This window comes from Monomorium pharaonis, chromosome 7 (genome assembly GCF_013373865.1).
Source record: "Monomorium pharaonis isolate MP-MQ-018 chromosome 7, ASM1337386v2, whole genome shotgun sequence".
NCBI classification, from domain to species: domain Eukaryota; kingdom Metazoa; phylum Arthropoda; class Insecta; order Hymenoptera; family Formicidae; genus Monomorium; species Monomorium pharaonis.
The window spans coordinates 6,289,003-6,310,707 of NC_050473.1; the positions used below are offsets into that span (position 1 = coordinate 6,289,003).

At 39.4% G+C, this 21,705-nt stretch overlaps 2 protein-coding genes across 3 annotated transcripts in view; one reads left to right on the top strand and one right to left on the bottom strand.

Annotated features, from left to right (window-relative positions):
• Positions 1-21,705, bottom strand: part of LOC105836096 (peroxisomal leader peptide-processing protease) — an 89,933-nt gene that overhangs the window by 4,332 nt on the left and 63,896 nt on the right. For both annotated transcript variants that reach the window (XM_012679898.3, XM_012679899.3), the window contains 2 exons: positions 1,501-2,193; positions 72-238 (listed from right to left, as the gene is read on the bottom strand). In XM_012679898.3, the coding sequence (XP_012535352.1) occupies positions 72-238; positions 1,501-2,180 (847 nt within the window). In that variant the 5' untranslated portion in view covers positions 2,181-2,193. The remainder of the gene's footprint in view (positions 1-71; positions 239-1,500; positions 2,194-21,705) is intronic.
• LOC105836100 (ion transport peptide-like) overlaps positions 17,820-21,705 on the top strand; it is a 59,335-nt gene continuing 55,449 nt past the window's right edge. Inside the window, exon 1 of the transcript XR_003625254.2 lies at positions 17,820-18,284. The gene's annotated coding sequence lies outside the window, so the exon portion shown is untranslated. The remainder of the gene's footprint in view (positions 18,285-21,705) is intronic.

A 21,705-nucleotide genomic window follows, 5' to 3' on the forward strand; every position in this document is an offset into this window, starting at 1 on the left:
AATAAAAAGACTTTGCATGTGCATGTGCGGATATAACATGTAATAATAGATAATAACGATCGTTAACAAACCATCGGTATTTTTATATGAGCGATTTATGATCGGAGAATGAGGAGTCTTTTTCCGTAAAATGTTGAGCAGGCACGGCGCAAGATTGGCGGCGAAGGTATAATCTACCCATTCCCCGCGACACCAGCTCAATGGTGCAATCACCATTCCGCTGATGATTCTGCGTTTGCTAAAAAAATAACAATCGTACTGAAACAACTTTAAACACGATAAGATGACAAACTAATTTCATTATCATAGCAATTAATAATCTTTATTGAAATTTTCCTGAGAAAAAATTTAAACTTTAAAATTATTGAAAAAAATTTTTCATATTTTTGTTATATAAAATTGAGTTTAAAATAAAATGAGAAAAATATTGAAGAGATTCCAATCTTTTTACGTAAAAACTTGATGAAATTAAAAAAATAATTTGTGATTAATATGTAAGTATTTCTAAATAACAGATTTTTTGAATAATTTTAAAAAATAACATAAATTTTTAATTTATAGAAAGATGTTTTAAGTAATTCTCAATTGTAAATATAATAATTTTGAAATAATATATTTATATAAAAGAATGGAAAAGAATTTTAAGATTTAGAATTAACAAAGTTTTATCGTATCATTTTTATGTAAGAGTATGAAATGTTTGTGAACTATGCAATTTTCTTTAATTGACATTATGCCAATAAAAACAAGTTTATTAATAAAAGCATGTTTAATTCAAATTCTTTATTATTTATTATTTAGAAGATGGCAATAGCCAAAAATATCTTTGTTAAAGAATATAAAGCCTGAACCTCGTTTCTCCTCCCTAAGCTTTCTCAAAGCTTCATTATTCTCTTGCATAATAAAAGATCGTTCAAGAAACTTTCAAGCACAGAGTATTTCCATATAAACTTAAAACTACTAGAAGAACTAAATTGAAAAAAGAGTAGTAATAATATATGAAAGTTACTATGAAAAAAATTTTAAATAAATATTCAGTTAATATAAATTTAAGTATAAATATTCAGTGCAATTTAATAATATTTAGTAATAATTAATAACCATTTGATAACCAATTAATAATTGACTGACTACTATTATTATTATGCCTAATATAAATTATTAAGCGTTATTAAATATTTGATATTAACTGCACTGAGAAAGATAAGTTGTTAATTTGATTAAATTAATTTTTCAACTTAATTAAATTAGTTTAATTCAAATATTTCTGTACTTCAGTCAAATATATAAAGATTTGATTTACAATTCAAATATTTTATGTATTTCAGTTAAATGAATCAATACTTGAACTAAAGAAATTTAATTGAGTTGAAAAATTTAGTCTAATTAACAACATTTTTTTCCTAATGTGAACATTTAATTGAAATTATTTCGCAAAAGCTTGATTATCATTGCCAAATTTTTTTTTTCAGCTTTTGCTCTAAGAAACACTATCATTACCAGTCCGGCGAGATGACGTAAAATGGACCACCCTCGCTACCGGGAAACGCGTACGCGTCCGTCATGATAACGCAGCCCTCGTCGCCGACGACGTTGCTGATAACGCCGCGGGTGATTGAGCCGATGAACACGGGATTGCCGAAGGGCGTCGACTCGATTTCCACGGACGATCCGCGGATAAGATTCCGCGGAGCTTGGTCCAGCAGACAAGACAGGGCTTGTTCGACCGACGTTACCACGATCGGCGACTCGTCAGCACCATCGTAGACGCGGACGAGCAGGAAAACCGACCGCAGCGACCGATCGAGCTCGGACGATTTGGGGAAACTCCACGTTTCGAAGAACTCGTCGAAGGTCTTCTCCAGGAGCGAGCACCTCCAGGCGGCCACGATTACGCCGCGGTGTTGCCTAATCGAGCTCGGCCGGCGGTCGTCATCGCGGCAGACTTGGAATTTCAACTCGCTCGCGAGTTCTCTCGGCACTTTCGTGATGTGCTCTCCCGGTACCATGTTCGTGACGAAGCTCGATACCGCGGGAGATTTATCGATAATCGAGCTCAATGCGGTGCCGTGTGCCAGCATCCAATCTGTGGAGATCGAAATGCCGGAGCTTCCTCGCGGCAACGTCACTAGATCTTTGTCGATCGGTGAATGAAGTAAAAGTCCGCTGCTTGGAATCATATTTTAGCTTGCTCTGAAAAAAATACACAAAATCAAAATGAAAATATACATTTTATACATTTTGTATGAAAATAATATGCATTTTCAAATAAAAGCATATAAAACGATATTTTTCTAATCTTTTTCAATACAAAAGCTAATGCAGCATTATAAAACATTGCATTAGGTTTTTGTATTTAAAAAATGTCATAAAATTTTACTGTGATTTTTATATATATTACATATACAAGAAAGTAAACATAAATACGAATTTTGGCGAAATATTTAAAAATTTAGCTAGATACAAATTTAAAAGTAATTTTGTTAAATTATTAAAATAATTATGTAAGACGCTGATTGCTGAAATGTCAAACTTTTGGCAATATATTTATCATGCTATCATGGTTTAAACAAAACAATTTTAAATTCTGTTATCTTATACAAAAAGGCTGGTCACTTTTAAAATTATTAATATTATAAAAAAATAAATCTGAAAAATATAAAACATTATAGACTAAATAAGTAATAAACTAACTAAATACAATATTCCTACAAAAACCAAATAACTCCAGAGATTTCTATTCTTCCCTTTTAAACGGATATACGCAAGAAATTAATCAAAGCCAACTGTAACTGTTCTTATATCTATTATATAAAGAAAAATTATATATAATTATAAAGAAAAGTTTTTCACACACAAACAAGTTTTATCTTCCTGACAATTTAATTTTTTTAAACTCGTTTGGTTTTTGCGAAGAAATCCTTTTGCCTCTACTTCTGTCTTTCAGAATCCCGTCAATCCATGAAAATGCTTGTCTCTGTGTTGCAAACCGCAAATAAACTTTTAGCAGGGATCTCCATCATCTTTCTTTTACGCAGCTCGTTATCCCGTCAGATCAATAAACCCCCGGATCTTTTTCAGCGTACCCGATCAGGACACAGCTGTCGCACCTATTACCGCCTAAGTAACAGCGCGTTTTGCAACAGAGAACAGAGATATTGAGCGATCAAATATCGGGGATCGGTCTCTCGCAGGATGCATAGCTGCCACATTCGTCGCGCAATTCAAACGGTGAAAGGGTTAATTGTCGCGAGCGCGGCACCGTGTAATCGTGGCGCTGCAGCTCGACAAAAAGATCCGACGAAAGGAGGAAAAAAGACGAGGGGCGGAGGAAGAAGGGAAAAAAATAACGAGACGCGGTTATATACCGCCGCGTAATCGTGAGTCACCAGAGGCGCGCGGTGAACCAAAAGGAACGAGATCAGGAGTGGAGAGAAGCGGCGGCGGAGTGAGACTCGAAGATGACTTGTGCATCTGCGTCGCTCGCTAGGAAATCCCTTCGCAAATACCGTACGATTACGGCCGCATACCTAAACGATAACGCAAACGGCCACGAGAAATAGCTGGCTCTTATAGTCTTATACGTTCCCGATCTCTCTCTCGAGAGAGAGAAAGAGGCAGGGAAAAAGATGGAACTTTAATAAAATATGCGCCCGTCACTTGTTGAAGAGAAAATCGTTCGTCTAGCGCTTGAGATGAGACGTCATCTTTATTACCTAATTACTTTATTATTATTAGTTCATATCGCCCGCGATAAATGTGCGTTGAGGAAACACTCAATGCTCGGTAGAACGGTCCCGTTGTCATGATCGCGAGAGCACATTGCGCGGTAATATTTCGGATTATCCGGACCTTCCGAGAGAAATATCTCACGAAAGACTTCTTCTTTCAGAATAATAAAAAAAAAAGCGTCGAAAGAAATAAATAAAATCGTAGCTCAGCAGCTGACGGCGCGGCATCGAGTGCGATAAAAAAAGAGGCTGGCGAGAGGAAAAAAAAAGGGGAAAAAATATTCGTCACGAGGCGTAGAGTACGTCACACTTTTGTAGTAAACGCGTGACGTATTGGAAGGCCCGATTTTCTCGGAACGGTGGACCGCGAGTGAGAGGAACTGGTTTGACGGCACGTGTCACGAAACAGAGAAAAAAAAGATCAGAAGCAAAAAGGAGGAGAGAGAGAGAGAGAGAGAGAGAGATAGAGAGAAGGGCGCCCAAAAATAAACGCAAGTAGACAGAAGAACCGCAGATATCTGAGAAGCCTGTGACGAAATGATGACATGTAACGCACGGAAAATAGAGTCGGCGTTAAAGAGAAGCAATTATAGACAATTACAGACGTCTAGATGGAGATGAGAGGAGTTTTCTGCGAAAAAAGAAGGAGAGAGAGAGAGAGAGAGAGAGAGAGAGAGAGAGAGAGAGAGAGAGAGAAGCGCGCATATACACGTGACTACGTCAACGCGCCTTCTCGAGCGTTTCTTCTATTTTTCTTCTTCTCTTCAGCCCGAGTAGTAATAATGATTCTAAGGAGCCATCCAACGTCGCCGCGGCGAAAAATTTCAAGGTAAAATTTCATGGCCGGAATCGTGAAACAAGCTTGAAATAATCTTCAGCGCATCCTGACACGTCGTAATTGCAGTTATTTCTTCGCATCGTTTCTCCCGAATAAGTAAATATCTTCGCCCTTTGGAATTCGTGGTCTCCTCTTTTCGAATCCGCTAGTGCTTCCTCCTGATCGACACTTTTGTATAGTCTTCCTTCCTCTCCCGACAGTGATGGCCGTGTGACCGCCTGCCAACTTGCCGGTCGATCTTCAATGAAGATCCCCGACTGTCCTGCTCATGTTTCTCCCTTTTTTTCCGCCGTGTGTTAACCACTCTCTTGTATACGAGATGCATATGCATGCGAACGTAAATTTGCATCGTTGACGTGTAGACGATGTAAGTTTTATCGTAAAGATCACCAGATTGGTTAGAGTTTGCCAAAAGCACATCAGCAGTAAATGACACAATACACAAATATTAAAACTGCACAAAATAAAATTTATTTGCTTTAGAACTTGGCTTACATTACAAAACAGTTACGCACGTTCACCTATTCTTTGAACTTACTGAAAAAGAGTTTGATAATAATAATAAAGTCTAAATGATAATTAATAGGCTTCAGTAAAATAGGTACAATTAAATTTTCAATTAATATAATCAAATATTTAGTAATAACTAGTAACTTTTGTAACCGTTTTATCATCTAAGCTGGATTACTTTTATTATATCAAACAGAAAAAGAATTTGATAGTTTTAAAATTTGGTAAAATAATTTTAATAAAATGAATAAATTATGTCGGTTCGAATTTGCTAAGCAATTAAATGTGAAATATGTGGAGGATAAAACAAAATTCATAGTTGAAATAAAGATGATTAAGTACAACCGAAACGTTTCGGTACAAATTTTAATTTAATAAACTTACACATTTTTTATCTAATAATGACAATTAATTGCTCGTTTTAACGTTTAAATTTATATTTATCTATTGTTTGATAAAATGTTTGATAATAGGATACATTTTTCAGTACCTTATTATTACATTTTTTATCACAATATTACAAAATTTTTATTCTATAATTTTGTTCTGTATCCCTATTCTCTTTTCTCTTTTTCAATTTTTAAACACTCTTTCCCTAGAGCACAGAAAGATTGCAGCAATATTGCATAAATATTTCATTACTGTTGCAACTTTACAGCTATGTTTCTGTAAGCTTATGTAAATTCTCATTCCAAGATCAATTCCAAATTCAAATTTCCTCCTTACCTTTTCCTAGATGCAAACAATAATAATTATTATTATAATACGATATATCCTTGTTATTCTAATATCTATAGCTGATATCTATAGCTGAATTGGTACCTTCAATTGGGAGAGCGAAAACAAGGTTTGATTTATGAAATAGTGTCATGACATTCCCCGCCCGATAATTTTCACCAAGTTAGCCGCTAAGTGTTGTTCGCAACTTGAATGAGTTGAACAAAATGACGATAACAAACCGGATAGGCCTAATGGATGCGATCGTTTTGCCTTCGTCTCTCCTTGAACATCGAAAAAAATCACGCATCAGTCGCTCACCACTTACAGATACACGATTCATTTATAATATGGGGAAACGTAAGGTAAACACCTAATTAACGTTAGCAAAGTAATTTCGTTACGGTTCTCTGTTCGCATGAAATATTGCCGTAATTAAATTTAAGATAACATAAGCAAATCAGCAAACAAAAGATTCCAATTTCGGGGAAATAATAAAAGATAGCTTCACGAAGTTTCCCACAGAAGTATGGTCTGTTATAAAAACACGGAGAATCTACGGATGTACTCCAATTTTATACACATTTCTTTAGATTTAATAAAATTTATTAGAAACAAAGAAATATATGCTTTAAAATAGTCGAACAAAACTGTTTATTAAATTCAAAGAAATCTTTCTCTCTGTGCACACAAAACTATTTATTATATTGTTGATGTAAGTAAACATTTTTAGTTTTAGTCAGCATGCTCGTATCAAGGCATACAGCGTTCGTGAATAAAAATTTACTTTTAACAAGGATTAACTTTTCTGTGTAGCGCGATTTTCAAAATAAAAAGAATTCTCTCCGTTCATAATTATTACCTATAAAACGATATCCGCAAGTTTCTTGCGAGAAATTTAGCGCACAGGGAAATAAACAGTCTCGCGAATATCTCTCGTTGTACAATAACAAAAGCAACAAAAATACTTTTTATCTCGAATGCGTACGGGCGCGTTTTAACGAATCACCCGATATATACACCGGGCGGAATGAGCCGCGCGCCCGATTCTTTCGCTCGGGAAAGAAAGGTGGCCGGCTCGTCACCACCCATCGCGATTTTCCCTCCTCGCCGCCCGCCCGTTCCCATTATGCCGAGTGATCCTTTTGTATATTTAAGCGCGCGCTCGGGCGTGCAGGAGCAAAAAGCGCGTCCGCGCGTCCTCGCCGCGCCTGTCCGATAACTGACCGGTTCTACTGCGGCGGGCGCGCCGCCGCTATCTAATTTTCTGCTCGTGACTTAGATCGAATAACGATGGTCTTCCGTACCATTTAAGCCGCGCGCTCGGCCTCGCCTCGCCGCCGCCGCCGCTCGCGGCGCACGTTCAATTACTGAAACATCGCGGGGATAATCGGATTTCGCGAACGCCGGCCGTGGAAATTGTACAACGTACGTACATATGTGTACGAGAGAGCCCAGGCCTCTCGCTCGCAATTTATGCGATAATTAATAAGTATACCCGGCCGCGGCCGGACGGCCGCCGGCGACGGTGGTCATTCGGGTTCGACTTTTCTTCCACGGGAGTCTTAGAAGTCCCAGCGCTTTTGTATTTCTGCTTGCGCCCCGGTGTGGTAATTAAGGATATAAGTACCACGGGATCGCGAGAGCTTTTTATCGGTACGTCCGATCAAACAAATCGCCTGATTGGACGATCGGACGGCACAATTACAACATTCGTGGACAATAAAATAAATAATAAATATATGGATGTACAAATACTAAAAAAAGGTTAAACAAAAAATTGACACAGAATTTTCCGGAAAGCTCTAACTCGTAATTCACGCGTAAGTCGGCGTTTAACGAGGCACCGCTTCAAAAAAAAAAGAGCTGTATCTCATCTCAGCCGTAAAGGAACATGTCTATATAAGTATACGACGTGCCAAGGTCGTCGCTGGTTCGGCCCAAGGCCATCCCTGGTACGACCGTGTCCAGAAAGCACGTAGGTCGCGCTAACTCGACGATCATCGGCATCGAGAGCCGCGCCGGTTTTCTTCTCATCGCCGGCAGGGGAGGGGGGAGGAAGGGGATCGGCTTCCTTTCGTGGTGAACGAAAAATCGGGTTCTCGTTCGGGATGGGAAATCGCCGGCGTTGGCAAAAGGAAGAGAATCTTACCGGGGAGAAGCGGGAGAAGCCGCTGGGGCGTGTCCGGGGCTGGCTGGTAAGCTGGACTAGTTTTTGCTCGAGTCTTGCACCGGTAGACCGCTTGGCACCTCGGAACGTACGGTGCATCGTGCAGCTCGTTATCGTGCTGGCACACGGAACGCGATCCTCGCCCGGGGAGCACACGACGTGGGACCGCGATTCGCTCGTTATTTCCTATAGCGCGAGGACGACTATGTTCTCGAAATAGGGGGAGTTCAGGGGGATCCTACAATATTAAACGTTTATAATTGAGAATTACAGAAATTTCTAATCGGCCGATTCGAATTCTCATTTCCGTTCCTTTGAAATCTCGTCGAGGGATAATTCTTTTGTTGATTTTGATCTTTTTGACTTTGATCTCGCCGATTTTGTATTTTGAAAAACAAGAAATAAAATTATTTCGAAGAGAACATGTTAATGGCAATGTTCTAAACAAATGTTTTAATATTATTAAAAGTGCTAATTCTAGTTTAATACAATTTATTAAAAATTTTGTTAACTTTTGATAAAACTTTTTACATAAAAATAGTGCCAATTCAATTATTCCAATTTTGCAACCTACAAAAAATACATAAAAGATCTATAGATATTTAAAAAACATAAGAAACTTCTTAAATGTGTAAAATTTTCATCCAGAATAATGTTAATGTAAAATGAAAAGTATGAGTAGCATTCTCAGATTAAAGCATTCGTAAAGTTTCAATTTTTTCAATTCAATTCACTCCGCATCTCTAATCAATAAATAGGAATTAATTCATATCTTCAAGTATACAGACAAAAAGTTTCTGCCAATTAAAAATTCAGAAAAATTTAATTACGAACCAGGAAGCCTCGATCGCAAAGTTCACCGCGATTCAAGGATCGATTTCAGACGTTGCAAGGGTAGCCAGTAATAACTGTCGGCTCGTCGCAGGAACTCATCGCGAGACATCGGAAGAGCGCAGCAAAAAGCGCAAAATGCAGTGCAATCTTATAAAAAGAAAAGAATTAATTTGGAGCCTTGATACGCAAGGACGAATATACTCACCTTCGGCAAAGTTCTATAAATAGCCACGTATCTCGTCGCCACGACGTCTCGGACGTTTCCTTACGGGACGAAATCCGCACTTCGCGTGCCCCGTTGGAGTTTTCGGTCCCTCGGAGCAGAAAACGCGCCTTCGCATAATCGCGACGACAGTTTCATAATTCCAGTTAACGATTTCGCGCTCCCGGTATCCGCCGCGATCGGTCGCGAATACGTAAAGGCGGCGCGTTTAACGACCGACGAGCGCGTTCACCGGCGAAACATTCACACAGGAGACCTCTGAGATATTGCCGGCGTATATACATTCGTTGGAAAGTTTAAGCGACATTTAATGAATATCTGACTCGACGTGAAAGCGCACACAAGGCGATTCCTTGTGTAAAAGAAGCCCGCGCGTTGATACCTCAGTAACAGGAGATAAATTATGATATACCAATTTCAGAGATCTTTATTTTATCGTGAATCTCTCTCTCTCTTTCTCTGTTAAAAAAACTACTTGTACTCAGAAAAATGTTAACTGAAATCACAGTAATTTTGCAATGTGTGCATTTTTTCAATAATTATATACATATTATTAATAAATATTATTTATTTTCTGCTTATATAATAAATAATTATTAATGTGTGATTATATGTACTGTAACAGGGACATACTGTAACAAGAGTAATATCATCTCTTCGAGAAAGGCCAAGACTCATCTAAGTGATGTGGGAAAAAGAAATTTGCTTCTTTTACTAATCCTACACATTATTAAATAATTTGGCATTCTATACAAGGGGTATAATACACCCCAACCTTTTAAAATTATTATTACTCGTATATTATCAAACATTTTTGCTCAAAAATATTTTTTAACATTCTTCAAACTCCTAAAAATAATGTTTAAAAGTTATTTTTGGGCAATTTGAATTTTTTAACGGTGAAAAAATTCACGAAACTAAGCAAAAAACTAAGTTTAAGACTAAAGCCAAAAATCAGTGAGGTTTATTCTACCCCAGGTGTAGGATTAGAGTTAATTAAACTCTGGCCTAAACTAAGTTGTGAAACTGGGCCTTATTGTACGATCTTATTTCAAATGAGAATAAAATCAATTTATTAAAAACAAATAATAGGCGGACCTCTCATCAACAAAACAAGTGGTGTATTTCCCAGGTGTTTCGCATTACTTTGTCCATTTATTTATACGGTACGCGTTGCTGCGTTGCACGTTAAATAAATTTAAGTATAAGCGATAAAGTTCACATTCACCCCGCGTATGTCACAATTCGACTCAAGAGAAAGAGGAAGAAAGGCGACTCGCCGCACCGCATATAGGTTCCTCGGTATCGCCCGGTGTTTTACACACGCGCGCAGATCGCATTGTGGACCATGATAATGGGCTATTGTTCCGAAGTATCGCGCGGATACGACGACTCGGCGAAGAATCGGAGAAGAGGGCAATGCCGCGCGCCGCGTCGACTTTAGCGACATATTCGATAAAGTGTTCTTCTGTTTTTTTTTTCCTTTTCGCCAAGCCGCTCTCCAGAAAGTCTGCTATCATCGTTACAGTACCGAGATCAAAGACTATTCGTCGTCCCGCCGCTCGATCAACGATCGGCGAGTTTGATACCTATACAGTAATTAGTGGTGGCAATTCCATCATTGTCTTATCGCGGAGGAACATCTCGCGAAAAACATCCATATTGTAGAAAGCTATTTTCAACCACGACAGATGTTCTGTGATGCCAGTCAGCGTTGAGGTCGAAGAAATCTATCAGAAGTCAATCAGAATTATTTTATCGGAATCGCTTGAATAGAGAAGAGTCCATTAGCGATACTTTCTCCTTTCGATTTCTTCACTAAGTAAAAATATTTGTGACTATAAGTGAACGTTAATATATTATAATTATGATTAGAAGCTTCGTTTTTAGAGTTGTTACTACTGTAATACTATAGCGTTACTAATAACATACGAGTATAATGTGTTAGAAATGTTTGAATTGAATCGAATTATCTTAAATGAAACCTTTAAGGCAACTTTTAATTAACAACATAATTATTGTTAGGTTCAAGTTTAATATACTGAAATTATTTACAATTAATATATAAAAATTACATTTTTAAAAAAGGAGGCGCTAAGTACATGCGCTTTTCAAATAAAAATTTTTTTTCATTCAGTATTTTCAATCAAGATTCTAATTTTCATGCATGACAATAATCACAATTTGCACAATACGAGAATTATCGTCTCATGAACCTGCGAAGGGTTGCATAGTTGCAGTTTTCGGACTTCTGCCATATAGCCGCAGCTGTGGAGGGGATGTAGAACAAAAGGTAAGTACCAATCATATTAAGGAATTAGTGAGCCCTCAGCGTATGAATGGTTCATGTCCTTAATTCTTCATCCCCTCTCTAGGCTACGTGGCTGCAGAAGTCCGAAAGCTGCATCACTGAACTTGATTAACAATGCTCGGCGTTGACACTCTCGCGTGATATCAGGTGGCCTTGATTTCGATATTACATCAGCAATCGCTCGAACTGGAGAACGGCCTGGAACGGGAGAGCGAGGAGGCCTTCGTCATCCGAACCAACTGCCAGCTGGTTTCTCTCCGGGTGTTAGAGCGTATCTACGCCGCGCATTCTCGGAGGGGGGGAGGGGGGAGGGGAGGGGAGGAGAGGAGGTCGGGGCCCCATAACGAGATTCACAGGTGCGAGAGGTGAGGATGCAGCGGGAGGACTCTCGCTTATCTTACCGAGAAATCGTCCTCGCTCTTGCCACGGCATCTTAACGAACGGAAAACGAGCAGCGGCGAAGAAAGGGAGAGAAAGAGAGCAGAGTGTAGAGAAATCGAAGAGCCATTTCGAAGTCCCTTCGGGGTGTGGCCGGTTGTTTTTATTCTGCGAATCTGCGTCTTCCGATCGCGACATTTTCCTTCAACATTATTTTTCGGTGTTTACATATCAATATAAGTTAATGTGCGCATCGCTAACAAGACATTTGGATCCATAGTTATTTAGAATTGTTTTTAAAGTCCTTTCGAGTTCAATGGAACTTGTATCTGCGGTGATATAATTGATATGATATGATTGCGAGATTTGTCTGGAAAAAAAGGGATGACAAGGGAGCCGTGAATATCTCTTAGGTCGAATCTAAAATAGATGTAGTAATAGTTCAATTTCTTATGGCACCTATTGTATTGCGGTATAAAAAATGCAATATTAAGATCAATAAATCCTATTCTTCTCCGTCAAATTGAATAAGATTGACACTTATTGTCTTGAGACAAGAGCAAATCATGTAAATAACTCAAGCCAGCGGCACACGATGCCTGTTTTCATACAGGATTGTCCACGGAAATATTCCGTTCTGACTGATGCATTTCTGAAGCTGCAGATAAAAATGCACCAATCAGAACAGAGTAATTCCAGCGGATCATCCTGTACTGGAAACAAACATCGTGTGCCGCTGGTTTTAGATTTAGAAATTCTTTCTGCCGGCGTAGAAAGGCGAGGGGGTCCGAAGGAAACTTCCGTAGAAAGACGGACACAAGGAAAGATGTTGAAGGAGAACCAGAAAAAGAATCGGGAGAAAAACGAAAGATACGGCGAAAGAGAGAAGTAGGAGAGAAAAAGGAAGACGAGATAAGGAGAGGACGAATAGAAACACGAGGGGAAAAAAAGACAAGGAGAAGGAGAAACGAGCGGGATTGGAAGCCGAGGTGAGGCAAATGAAGTGAAAGAGACGAAATATGCGTGTACAAGCGCGGCGGAGCCGCGAGGCAAGGGAAGAGGGCAAAGGTGCGCAATCGTGGAGCCGAGAGGGAAGGGGAGAGTAGAACGAGCGTGTGAGTAGCTCGAGCTAGTCGCCTAGACAGCGTGGCAGCGGCGGCAGAAATCAAATAAAACGAGAGCTCGCTCGCGTACGCGCATGCACGTAACCGCCGCGGTGCAGTGCCTGCCTGGCATGCAGCAATGATATCTCTCTCTTTCCCTCTCTTCCCCCCTCTCACTCTCTCTCTCTCTCTCTCTCTCTCTCTCTATCTCGCGATTCCAGCGATGGCGAACGCGCCATGTCGTTTGCGGCGATCGTTGGTGTCGTCTTGTCTGGTCCGCGAAATTTCTCCTGTCATTATAAGTAATGATAATTGGTGATTGCGCTTGTGGAGTTCCATATGGGAGACGCATCAGCACGACCTCGTGGGAGAACTCGAAAAACGTATCCGAACAGAACGGAGAAATCATTGCGACCTCACAGTGACATCAAGATGGTTCCAAAATGATTTTAAAAGTCACTCTTTTTATTACAGCGATTTATTTTAACGTCATTTGGACATAGTTATGATCTCCCATCAACACAGGAGCTTGCTGAAACTCCATACAATGTGCAAAATGTTGCAGAGACTTTGCAAGGATTCTTTTGGGCGCAAATTTTACCTCTCGTAGTTGAAAAAAATCATACAATTTGGAATAAAAAGTGACAGCATGAAATTCTTTATCTTTATTTAAATGAAATGATCCCTTCACTGAGAAAAATCCTCAAAATTCTTTGTTCTCCTGTGTAAAAATTAACTCGGGGGTACGTTCCTGGGGAAACTCCATGTGCGAAATGCGTTAACACAACTTTGCACTTGAGATATTAAAACAATATTGCAAACTGCTGCAACATTGCATTGCGGTATTTCTAAAGGCGAACATTTTACGTCGCTGCAATCTTTCTGCGCCGTACGGGCCGTTGTTTCGTAAAGTAGAACCGTGGGGAATCCCCTCCCCCAGAAAGGCGTCAGTAGCTCGACGTCGTATAGCTCTGTCCGTCCGTCCAGATTCCAGGTTTAGCGTTAACATCGAGGTCGGTGAAACCTAAAACCGCGGCCCAGGCCAGAGCTCAACCAGCCGGGGGTTAATTCAAGCTAATTTAGAGTTAGAGCCGTGCTCCCGGCGAGATCCAAGCATCCAAGATGTTTGCCGAGGTCGTTCGCGCCTCCGATACTAGTCGCACAGGTATCGTGCAGCAGCAGCAGCAGCAGCAGCACCGCCGTGCCACTTAGCGATCGGTTAGCCCGCGCGTTTGCGGTAGGATTAGCGTGGCGCATAACACGATCCTCTCGTTTCCCATCGCGTAACCCAACTCTGCGCCGCGCGATAAATAACGCGTGTCTTCTGCTACATTAGCTACATGGCAAGCGAGCGCGGTTTGTCGCCGAAAAAAACTAGTCTCTCTCTCTCTCTCTCTCTCTCTCTCTCTCTCTCTCTCTCTCTTTTTATCTCGCTCGCTCGGGAATAAAAAAAAGGTTCGATGTTTTCTCTCGATATTTCACCGATAGGTTCCCAATTGGCAGTGATCCCGGTGATTTCCACACCCGTCGACGGATACACAATATACGCATACGCGCGCGAGCGGAATTTCAACTTCGTTCAACGAATTTATTTTAGGCGTGCGTGCTTTCGCGTGCCTCGGCGCGAGTGAATGGGAATTAAACTCCGCTCTTTCTCGACGTAAAACGCGCGCGCATGTTTCTAAAAGCTTCCCATATGCTATCGTTCCGGTGTAAACCGCACACTACCACTACTATCACCGGCCGAGGGGAGGAAGGGGGGGGGAGACTTTCATTTACCATAATAAGATATATAGAGGAACGGCCGCGGGGCCGATCTATATATAGCCACCAAGTAATTTCATCGCGAGGAATGCGCCGCGCGCGCGTTTTTCTTTCTCTCCGCTCCGGTGGAATTAACGCGCGCGCCGATCGCGCGTTCTGGCCGTCGATCTAACGATCGATCGAGTCTCGCTCTTAGGAGAAAGACGAAAAAAAAGATGGAAAAATAACAAATCGACTGGAACGACTGGAGGATAAGCGTACGAAAACGAGACGGGGGAGTAACGCAATTTTTATATTATTTACAGAACGTATTGTATATTACAGAGTTTGCCTTAATTTCTATCGTAAATATTTAACGAAATAACTGACGGTCGCGATCGCTTCCGGTTGTACGTGCGTGAGCTGCGACTACGAGCGGTGACGTCGTCGTCGAGATCGACCCGCGTTGCAACGATGCAAAATTTATTCTCATGCTAAGAAAAGATGTTTCTCGGTTATCAGTTTTCTTCTTTTAAGCAACGGTTATCTTTGCAAAACATTCTCTTTGATGAATAGTTTTAAGACACTCGTCATTTACTTGAAACAAGTAAGATTTACTTAAAATAAACTTCTGTGTACACAGACAAATGTGTACTTAAATTTAAAAAAGTATCACTTATGTTAAATAATTCGTAAGTTTATGCATCCGCAAATCTACCGTAAATTTGTTATAAGTGACAAATTTATTCTAAATATGTTCCGAACCTTACTAATTTAATGCTACAATCGATTTGTTTATTACTTTGGCTTTTCTTCAATTCAATTTTATAATATTCTTCGAGAAAGTATAAATTCTGTTTTTATTCTAAAATTTGTGATACGTATATTTCAAGACTATTATCGAGACAAAATTCTTTGAAGATAACCGTTGCATATCAGAAGAAAACAAAAAGTAAATTAAGCAATTGCATTTCTTGGCGGTAGAACAAATTTTCTGTGTGCAGAAGCCGCCGGTGGTGCAGGAACACGTCGGGAATTGGAAAGGGGGCTTTCCGTGCTATGAATTCATGCAACGCGCGAGCCGCTGAATCCGTCGTCGTCATCGCGATTTCACCGTGCGGATGCGCGATTTCCAGGATCATCGGAAATTTTTCCCCGCAACGTCGTAGGTCGCGGAAACGAGAGGGAATGCGAAAAATGCGCGGATTTGACTCGCCCCTGAATGCATTTTAATCATAATAATAAAAATGTAGATAATAGTACAAGAGAAATTAGATCGATATGTAAATAATACGAATAATTTAATAATTCGATTTTTCACAATGAATTCTTCGCAGATGATTATTAGTATTAAGGATTATTAAATTAATGATTGATTTAATTTGTGATATTATTCTGGTTTCAATTTAGATGACCGAGGAAAAAAAATGTAAAATATTGACGATAGATGATTTAGACGATCGATACGCATTCAGCAACTCTCTCCTAGAAGTTAAAACGCAAATTCTTAAGAACTCACTGTATATTTAGAATACGAGAAAAGGTGTTATTCAAGAATGAATTTCGCAATCCCGACTGAATTTCGTCAGTATAGATAATACAATTTCTCTTCCAAGCAAAACGCTGACAATAAACTATCCCCGTGCCTGACCAAGTAAATTTCGCGGAATTTGCCGTTCTCTCGTCCTCGCACCCATGGCCACTCGGATTTTTAGACTTCGATCCGAGAGGAACGGACGGAATCTCCGCCGCTCCGGGAGAAAGCAAAAAAAAAAAAAAAAAACGACCGGACACGGTATTACGTGCTGCGCCGCACAAAGTCCACGGTTGTTTCTGCACTTACCGAACGGGCGCTAATTTGCGGAACGAAATCTAATTTTCCCCCTCGCCTCGATCGAGCCGAATTAACACGTTCGAGTGCATCAATAAATATATCGCGATACCGATATACGCGAGCGCAAACACCTCTCGCGGTTTCTCCGATATCGGGAAGACATCTCAGCGCGGGACGGCGACGGGGAAACTTCGGGAATTGCTGCAGCTCGGAGTGGCAAAGGTCGTTTTCTACGAGGATCGAAGTCTACGTGATCCCGCGTCGCGATTAGTCACGCGAAAACGGCGCGCTTTTTGCCGATAGAGGATCGGAAATCTACGCGCCTTTAAGGATCGTGTCAATCATCCCCGTTTATGACGTCGACGCGGAAAATTCGCGGGAAAACACGTCACGGACACGTTCTCGGGCGGGTTAAATCAACAAGAGAATGCAGAATTCTCGAGATCGCGTTACTCTTTGATCTTCGACGAGTCCCACGTGATTTGAATTTTGCTGACGCAGCTCGTAAATTTAAAACATAATTGAACCCCGTCGCGGAAAAAAAACAGACGCGCACTTTTCTTTCTTAAGTACATACCGTGATGACAGCGTCGCGTCGCCGGTGGCTGAATAAAATTGATTCGGCAGATTTGAGGGGACACGCGCCATTCAATTTACGTTCTCGAATACGCGAAATTTGTCGCTCACGTCGCGTAACTGTGTAATAAGGACGGAGCCTCGATTACAGGTCGCCGGAGAGAGGAAAAGGGGAAAGATACACGTCGCGCCGATATACGCACGATTGACGGATACCCACATATTTGCGTGCTGTCTATTTTCACACGGCTTGCAAAAATATATAATATATTTATACATTATACGTTTTTGCCCTCGGCGGCAACGGAAATAAACCACCGTCCGGCGCGGTGGCGACCGGCCCTTCCCCAATGAAACAGTACGTGAAATCTACATTTCTATATGGATTCTACGTGAATTCAAACGTGGATTTCGTGCACTGTTTTATTTGGGGGGGGGGGAGGGAGTTCTTCTTTCGTCGTCCCGACCCGAGGGACGAGCTCTCGGATTTTCGGAAAAATTAGGACGACTCGGGACGACGAATGTGCATTGTGCGCCCACGTGGACGTACATAATAGCGCCGATCTCGCCACGTGTCTCTCCTAAAATTACCGCTTATCATCTCTCCGCTTTTCCTCCGTGTGTGTATATACGTGAAACTGACGTTCCACCCACATCGGCGAGCGGCAGCGGCGGCATTAAGGGATCATCGCGAGTAAATTAAGGTAAACAGTACGTAGAAGGACGGGGGGACGAGTACGCACGTGCTCTTCTCTCCCCGATGACGGGGGGGTGGAACGGGGACGCCGTATACCTAGGACGGATGCTGCGACGCGGATGCGAAGCCGAGGAAAAACGGGGGAGGCAAGAGCAGGAGGCGGAGAGGGTTGAAACGAGATCAAGAGGCTTGCCCTCGACAACGACGTAAGAAAAAGTAGACGGCGGTTACTCATTACCCAGAAGATTGCAGGCTCTATTTCTGTCCGGATCGCACAATTGGGGCATCTTCGTGGTAGCGCCGCGGTGGTAGTAATAGCGGCACGGCCATGGGATATACGAGTAAGCTATGGGTAAGAGAGGGCGGCGATAACGCGATCGCTCGTTGACGAGGATCGTTCGCGGGCGCGGGGGCGAGTACGGGGGAGGGGGAGGGCACCACGCACGAACGCCGTGGACACCCCGTAGAGAGGTGTATATTAGACGCGATGCGTCGCGACGCACGGATCAGAAGGACGCCGGACACGATCGGAAGATCTGCTCTCGGGGAATAATTCTCGCGCGGCCATCGGGAGACTGTCATCGAGCTATTATCGTTCATCGAGGAGATCTTAGACATGGTACGTGTGCCTCAAATGATCCGTGCGCTTTATGGAGTATGCGAACGATTTGTGCATTGCGAGAAGAGTACCGTTGCATATTTGGTATTTGTTGTACTGCAATTGAATGTTGAGATTATTATGGTTGGGAGTTCCATTTCTTTTTAGTTATTACTGCTGTAATGTTGATATTAATAACACTACGTACGTTTCTACTTTTATCAATTATAACAAATATTTTTATTATAATTTTAAACATTAATTCAATAAAACATTAAGGAATAAATATTTAGAATGATACATGACTAATGCAAGAAATAAGGAGAAATGTAATTTTTTTATTAAAGCGGATTTTATTAGCGCTTAATGATGTCTTCATATCAATTACTAAGTATATTTTTTAACTGAAAAAAATACTAGAAATAATATCTTAAATTAATTTGGTTTCATCAGGTTCCAGTTTAAAATTATATTTTATATGCAACAATTAAATCCAGCATGTTTATAAAACTGAAAAATATTTCAACGAAAAAATGGAAAATATCAAAATATGGATGGTAAAAATAAAATTAATATTTTTATGTAATAAATGTAATCGCAATTACAATAAGTGTAATTTATAGTTTTTTAACATTCGCTTATTATTTGCATGATTAAAACAAAAAATATATAGTTGGCACCGAAAATGATTATGAATTAAATTATAATATAATCATGGTAACTGCAATTATTTTTTCTCTGAAAGAAAGTTTTGATCTGAAAATAAAGATCCAAAAATAATTTTATTGCATCAAAATAATTACGAAGTACGTTCAAGCCTGATAAGCATTGCTGTAAAAAGTTTTGACATTTCAGTAAAAGTTGCTATTACACGAAGAAAATCTTCGAACGGAATTTACCCTCAAAATAAAAAAATTAATTAAACTTCAAAGTATTTTGGTAAAATTTTAATAAAAGAATTTGACATAATTTTAACAAAATTCTACTAATTTTTACTAAAAATATGTATATTAAAATTTTTCAAAGTCCATGTTGCTCCACAATTATTATGATTTTGAGGGTAAACTCTAAGAGAAATAATTATAAATTATACTCATTTTGCCAAATGTGTTTAAATCAGAATAACTTTTTTGTCAATGTAACATATTATATATTATTATTATTAATATTATAATAATTATAAAAATGGAGCTTCTAATCATATTTCAACATTTAATTCGAGATCACAAATCTGGAATACTTTTTTCTCAATCGATCAAAGACTGTCGAATAAATTCTACACACTTTTCTAAACAAATATAATATTAAATTTTATTACAACAAAACTAGAATCCAAATCGAATGAGCTCTCGAAAACTATTTTATAAAAATCCTGTGCTTTAAAACAAAATATTATATCGCAACATATAAATATTTTAAATAATAACTAAAATTCGAGCTCCTGCTCCTGCGGCTCGACAAATGGATTTTTCTTAAGAGTATGAGCGTTGTGCTTTTTTTTACGAATTAAAAAGTAGAAATATAGAATTTAAAAAGGTAACTTTACAAACGTCTGTGTTAATGTGTTTTTAAGGCAGCACTGCTAAAAATTTGCAGAAAACACGAAAAAAAATCATAACACAGCGAATATCATGAACTTTCGAATGAAACGCCTTGATTTTAATCGACAGTACCGTTGGCTCCATTTCTCTTTTAACATTAGAAATCCAGTATGGCTAGATACTTGCATAAACGACATTTCTCTGCCGGGTGTAAGAGGCCAATATTTATAGCGGTATTGTGCTGTAGAATTTGAAATTATGTCTACACGGTCGCTCTTACAGTCGCGCGGGTTACACGGGTTAAATGGAATCTCTTTCCACGTGGCTCATGAATCGTTAAACTCACGTGGACGATCTCGACTGTTTGGCGAACACTTGAAACGCGAAACGCTCGACCAAGTCAATCGAGAAAATTACCCTCTGATTTTCTTCGAATGGATGCTCTGTTATTTAAAAAAAAAATCCCCTGAGAGAGAGAAAAAGGAGGAAGAGGCGCGCGCATGCAGCCTCTTCTCGGTGCACTTCAGATAAATTACTCTTGCAGATCCAATGCAAGACCCGCGTAACGTCTGCATAAACAATTCAGGTCAACACGCGGTGCAACGAGTCGCGCATTACGCGCGCGCGTACGTTACTTAACGACGTCACGTTCGTTAAGTTATGAATAAAAACGCCGCACAGTGGTCCAAAGTTCCAAAAAGTTGGCCAAAAATCATATTTTCGAATTTTCAGCAGATCCTTTAAGTCATATAGAATATTATTTAAAATGTTCCACGAATCAATATCTATAATTGCTATTTTATAAAAAATGCATTGATAATGTAGAAATATTTCTTTAAAGTCAGATAATTATATACGTTCTACATTATTTTACAACTGGCATCGCGCATTGCCTTCTACAACAATATCTTATTTTATAAACTTTATCCTTTTGAATGACAACTTAATAAGATTCTAACATATATTGTAAAAGAAAATGCAATATATGTTATTTATATCTATATTATTAATATATTGTTTAAATAGTAAACATTTTAAAAATACACATATAAATAAAGTTATTAATATAAAAAGTGTGACGCGGAGTGGCGCATTCTTCCTTATCTCATAACAAAATACTTACGATAGAAAAAATAAAAAAAAGCTGCTCAAAGTTGCTTGTTGTAAAATACAGATCACAATATAATGTTACATAACAATCAAAGATTCGAACAATTAGCCAAAAATAATATTATTACTTTTGATACATTAATATCTTCTCTTCAAAAAACAAATTTTACAAAACAAAGAGAAATTAATCCTGATGTAAAAAATCTTTTTTTCTTGTAAAAGATGAATAAAGATAATATTAAAAATATTAGAATATATTGAGTTTAATTTTTTAATTTCAATTGTATATATTATATATTATTTTTGATATATTATTATATATATATTTGGTATATTTTCCTTTGTAGAAATCTTTTTTTTTTTAATTAATTCAAATAATAATTTTCTTATTATATAAAGAGATCTCTTAAAAATTTACATAAGATAAACACTTTTGGTCAGCTTTTTTAAAATCTGGACCACTGTGCGCCGCTATTACGTATACGGATGGGCATTGTACGCGCGCACGAGCGCGTCAGTGCGTTTTATTAATGAATTCGCGTTTGCCGGCGTTTTACGGCGAACACAATCGCGTTACGAAACCGCGTGCCGATGGCTGAACTGAATCACGAGGAGCCGATAATAATAAACCGACGCAATCCCAAACGTCGACTCGCGTAACTTTTTCAGCACGACACGCGTTACGTCATTCATACGATGCTACGTCGCGCGCTCGTGAACCCGCGGGGTACCGAGATGTTTAAAAAAATGCAGATAATTGCGAGTTGTACATATTTTCTTGGATTAAAAGA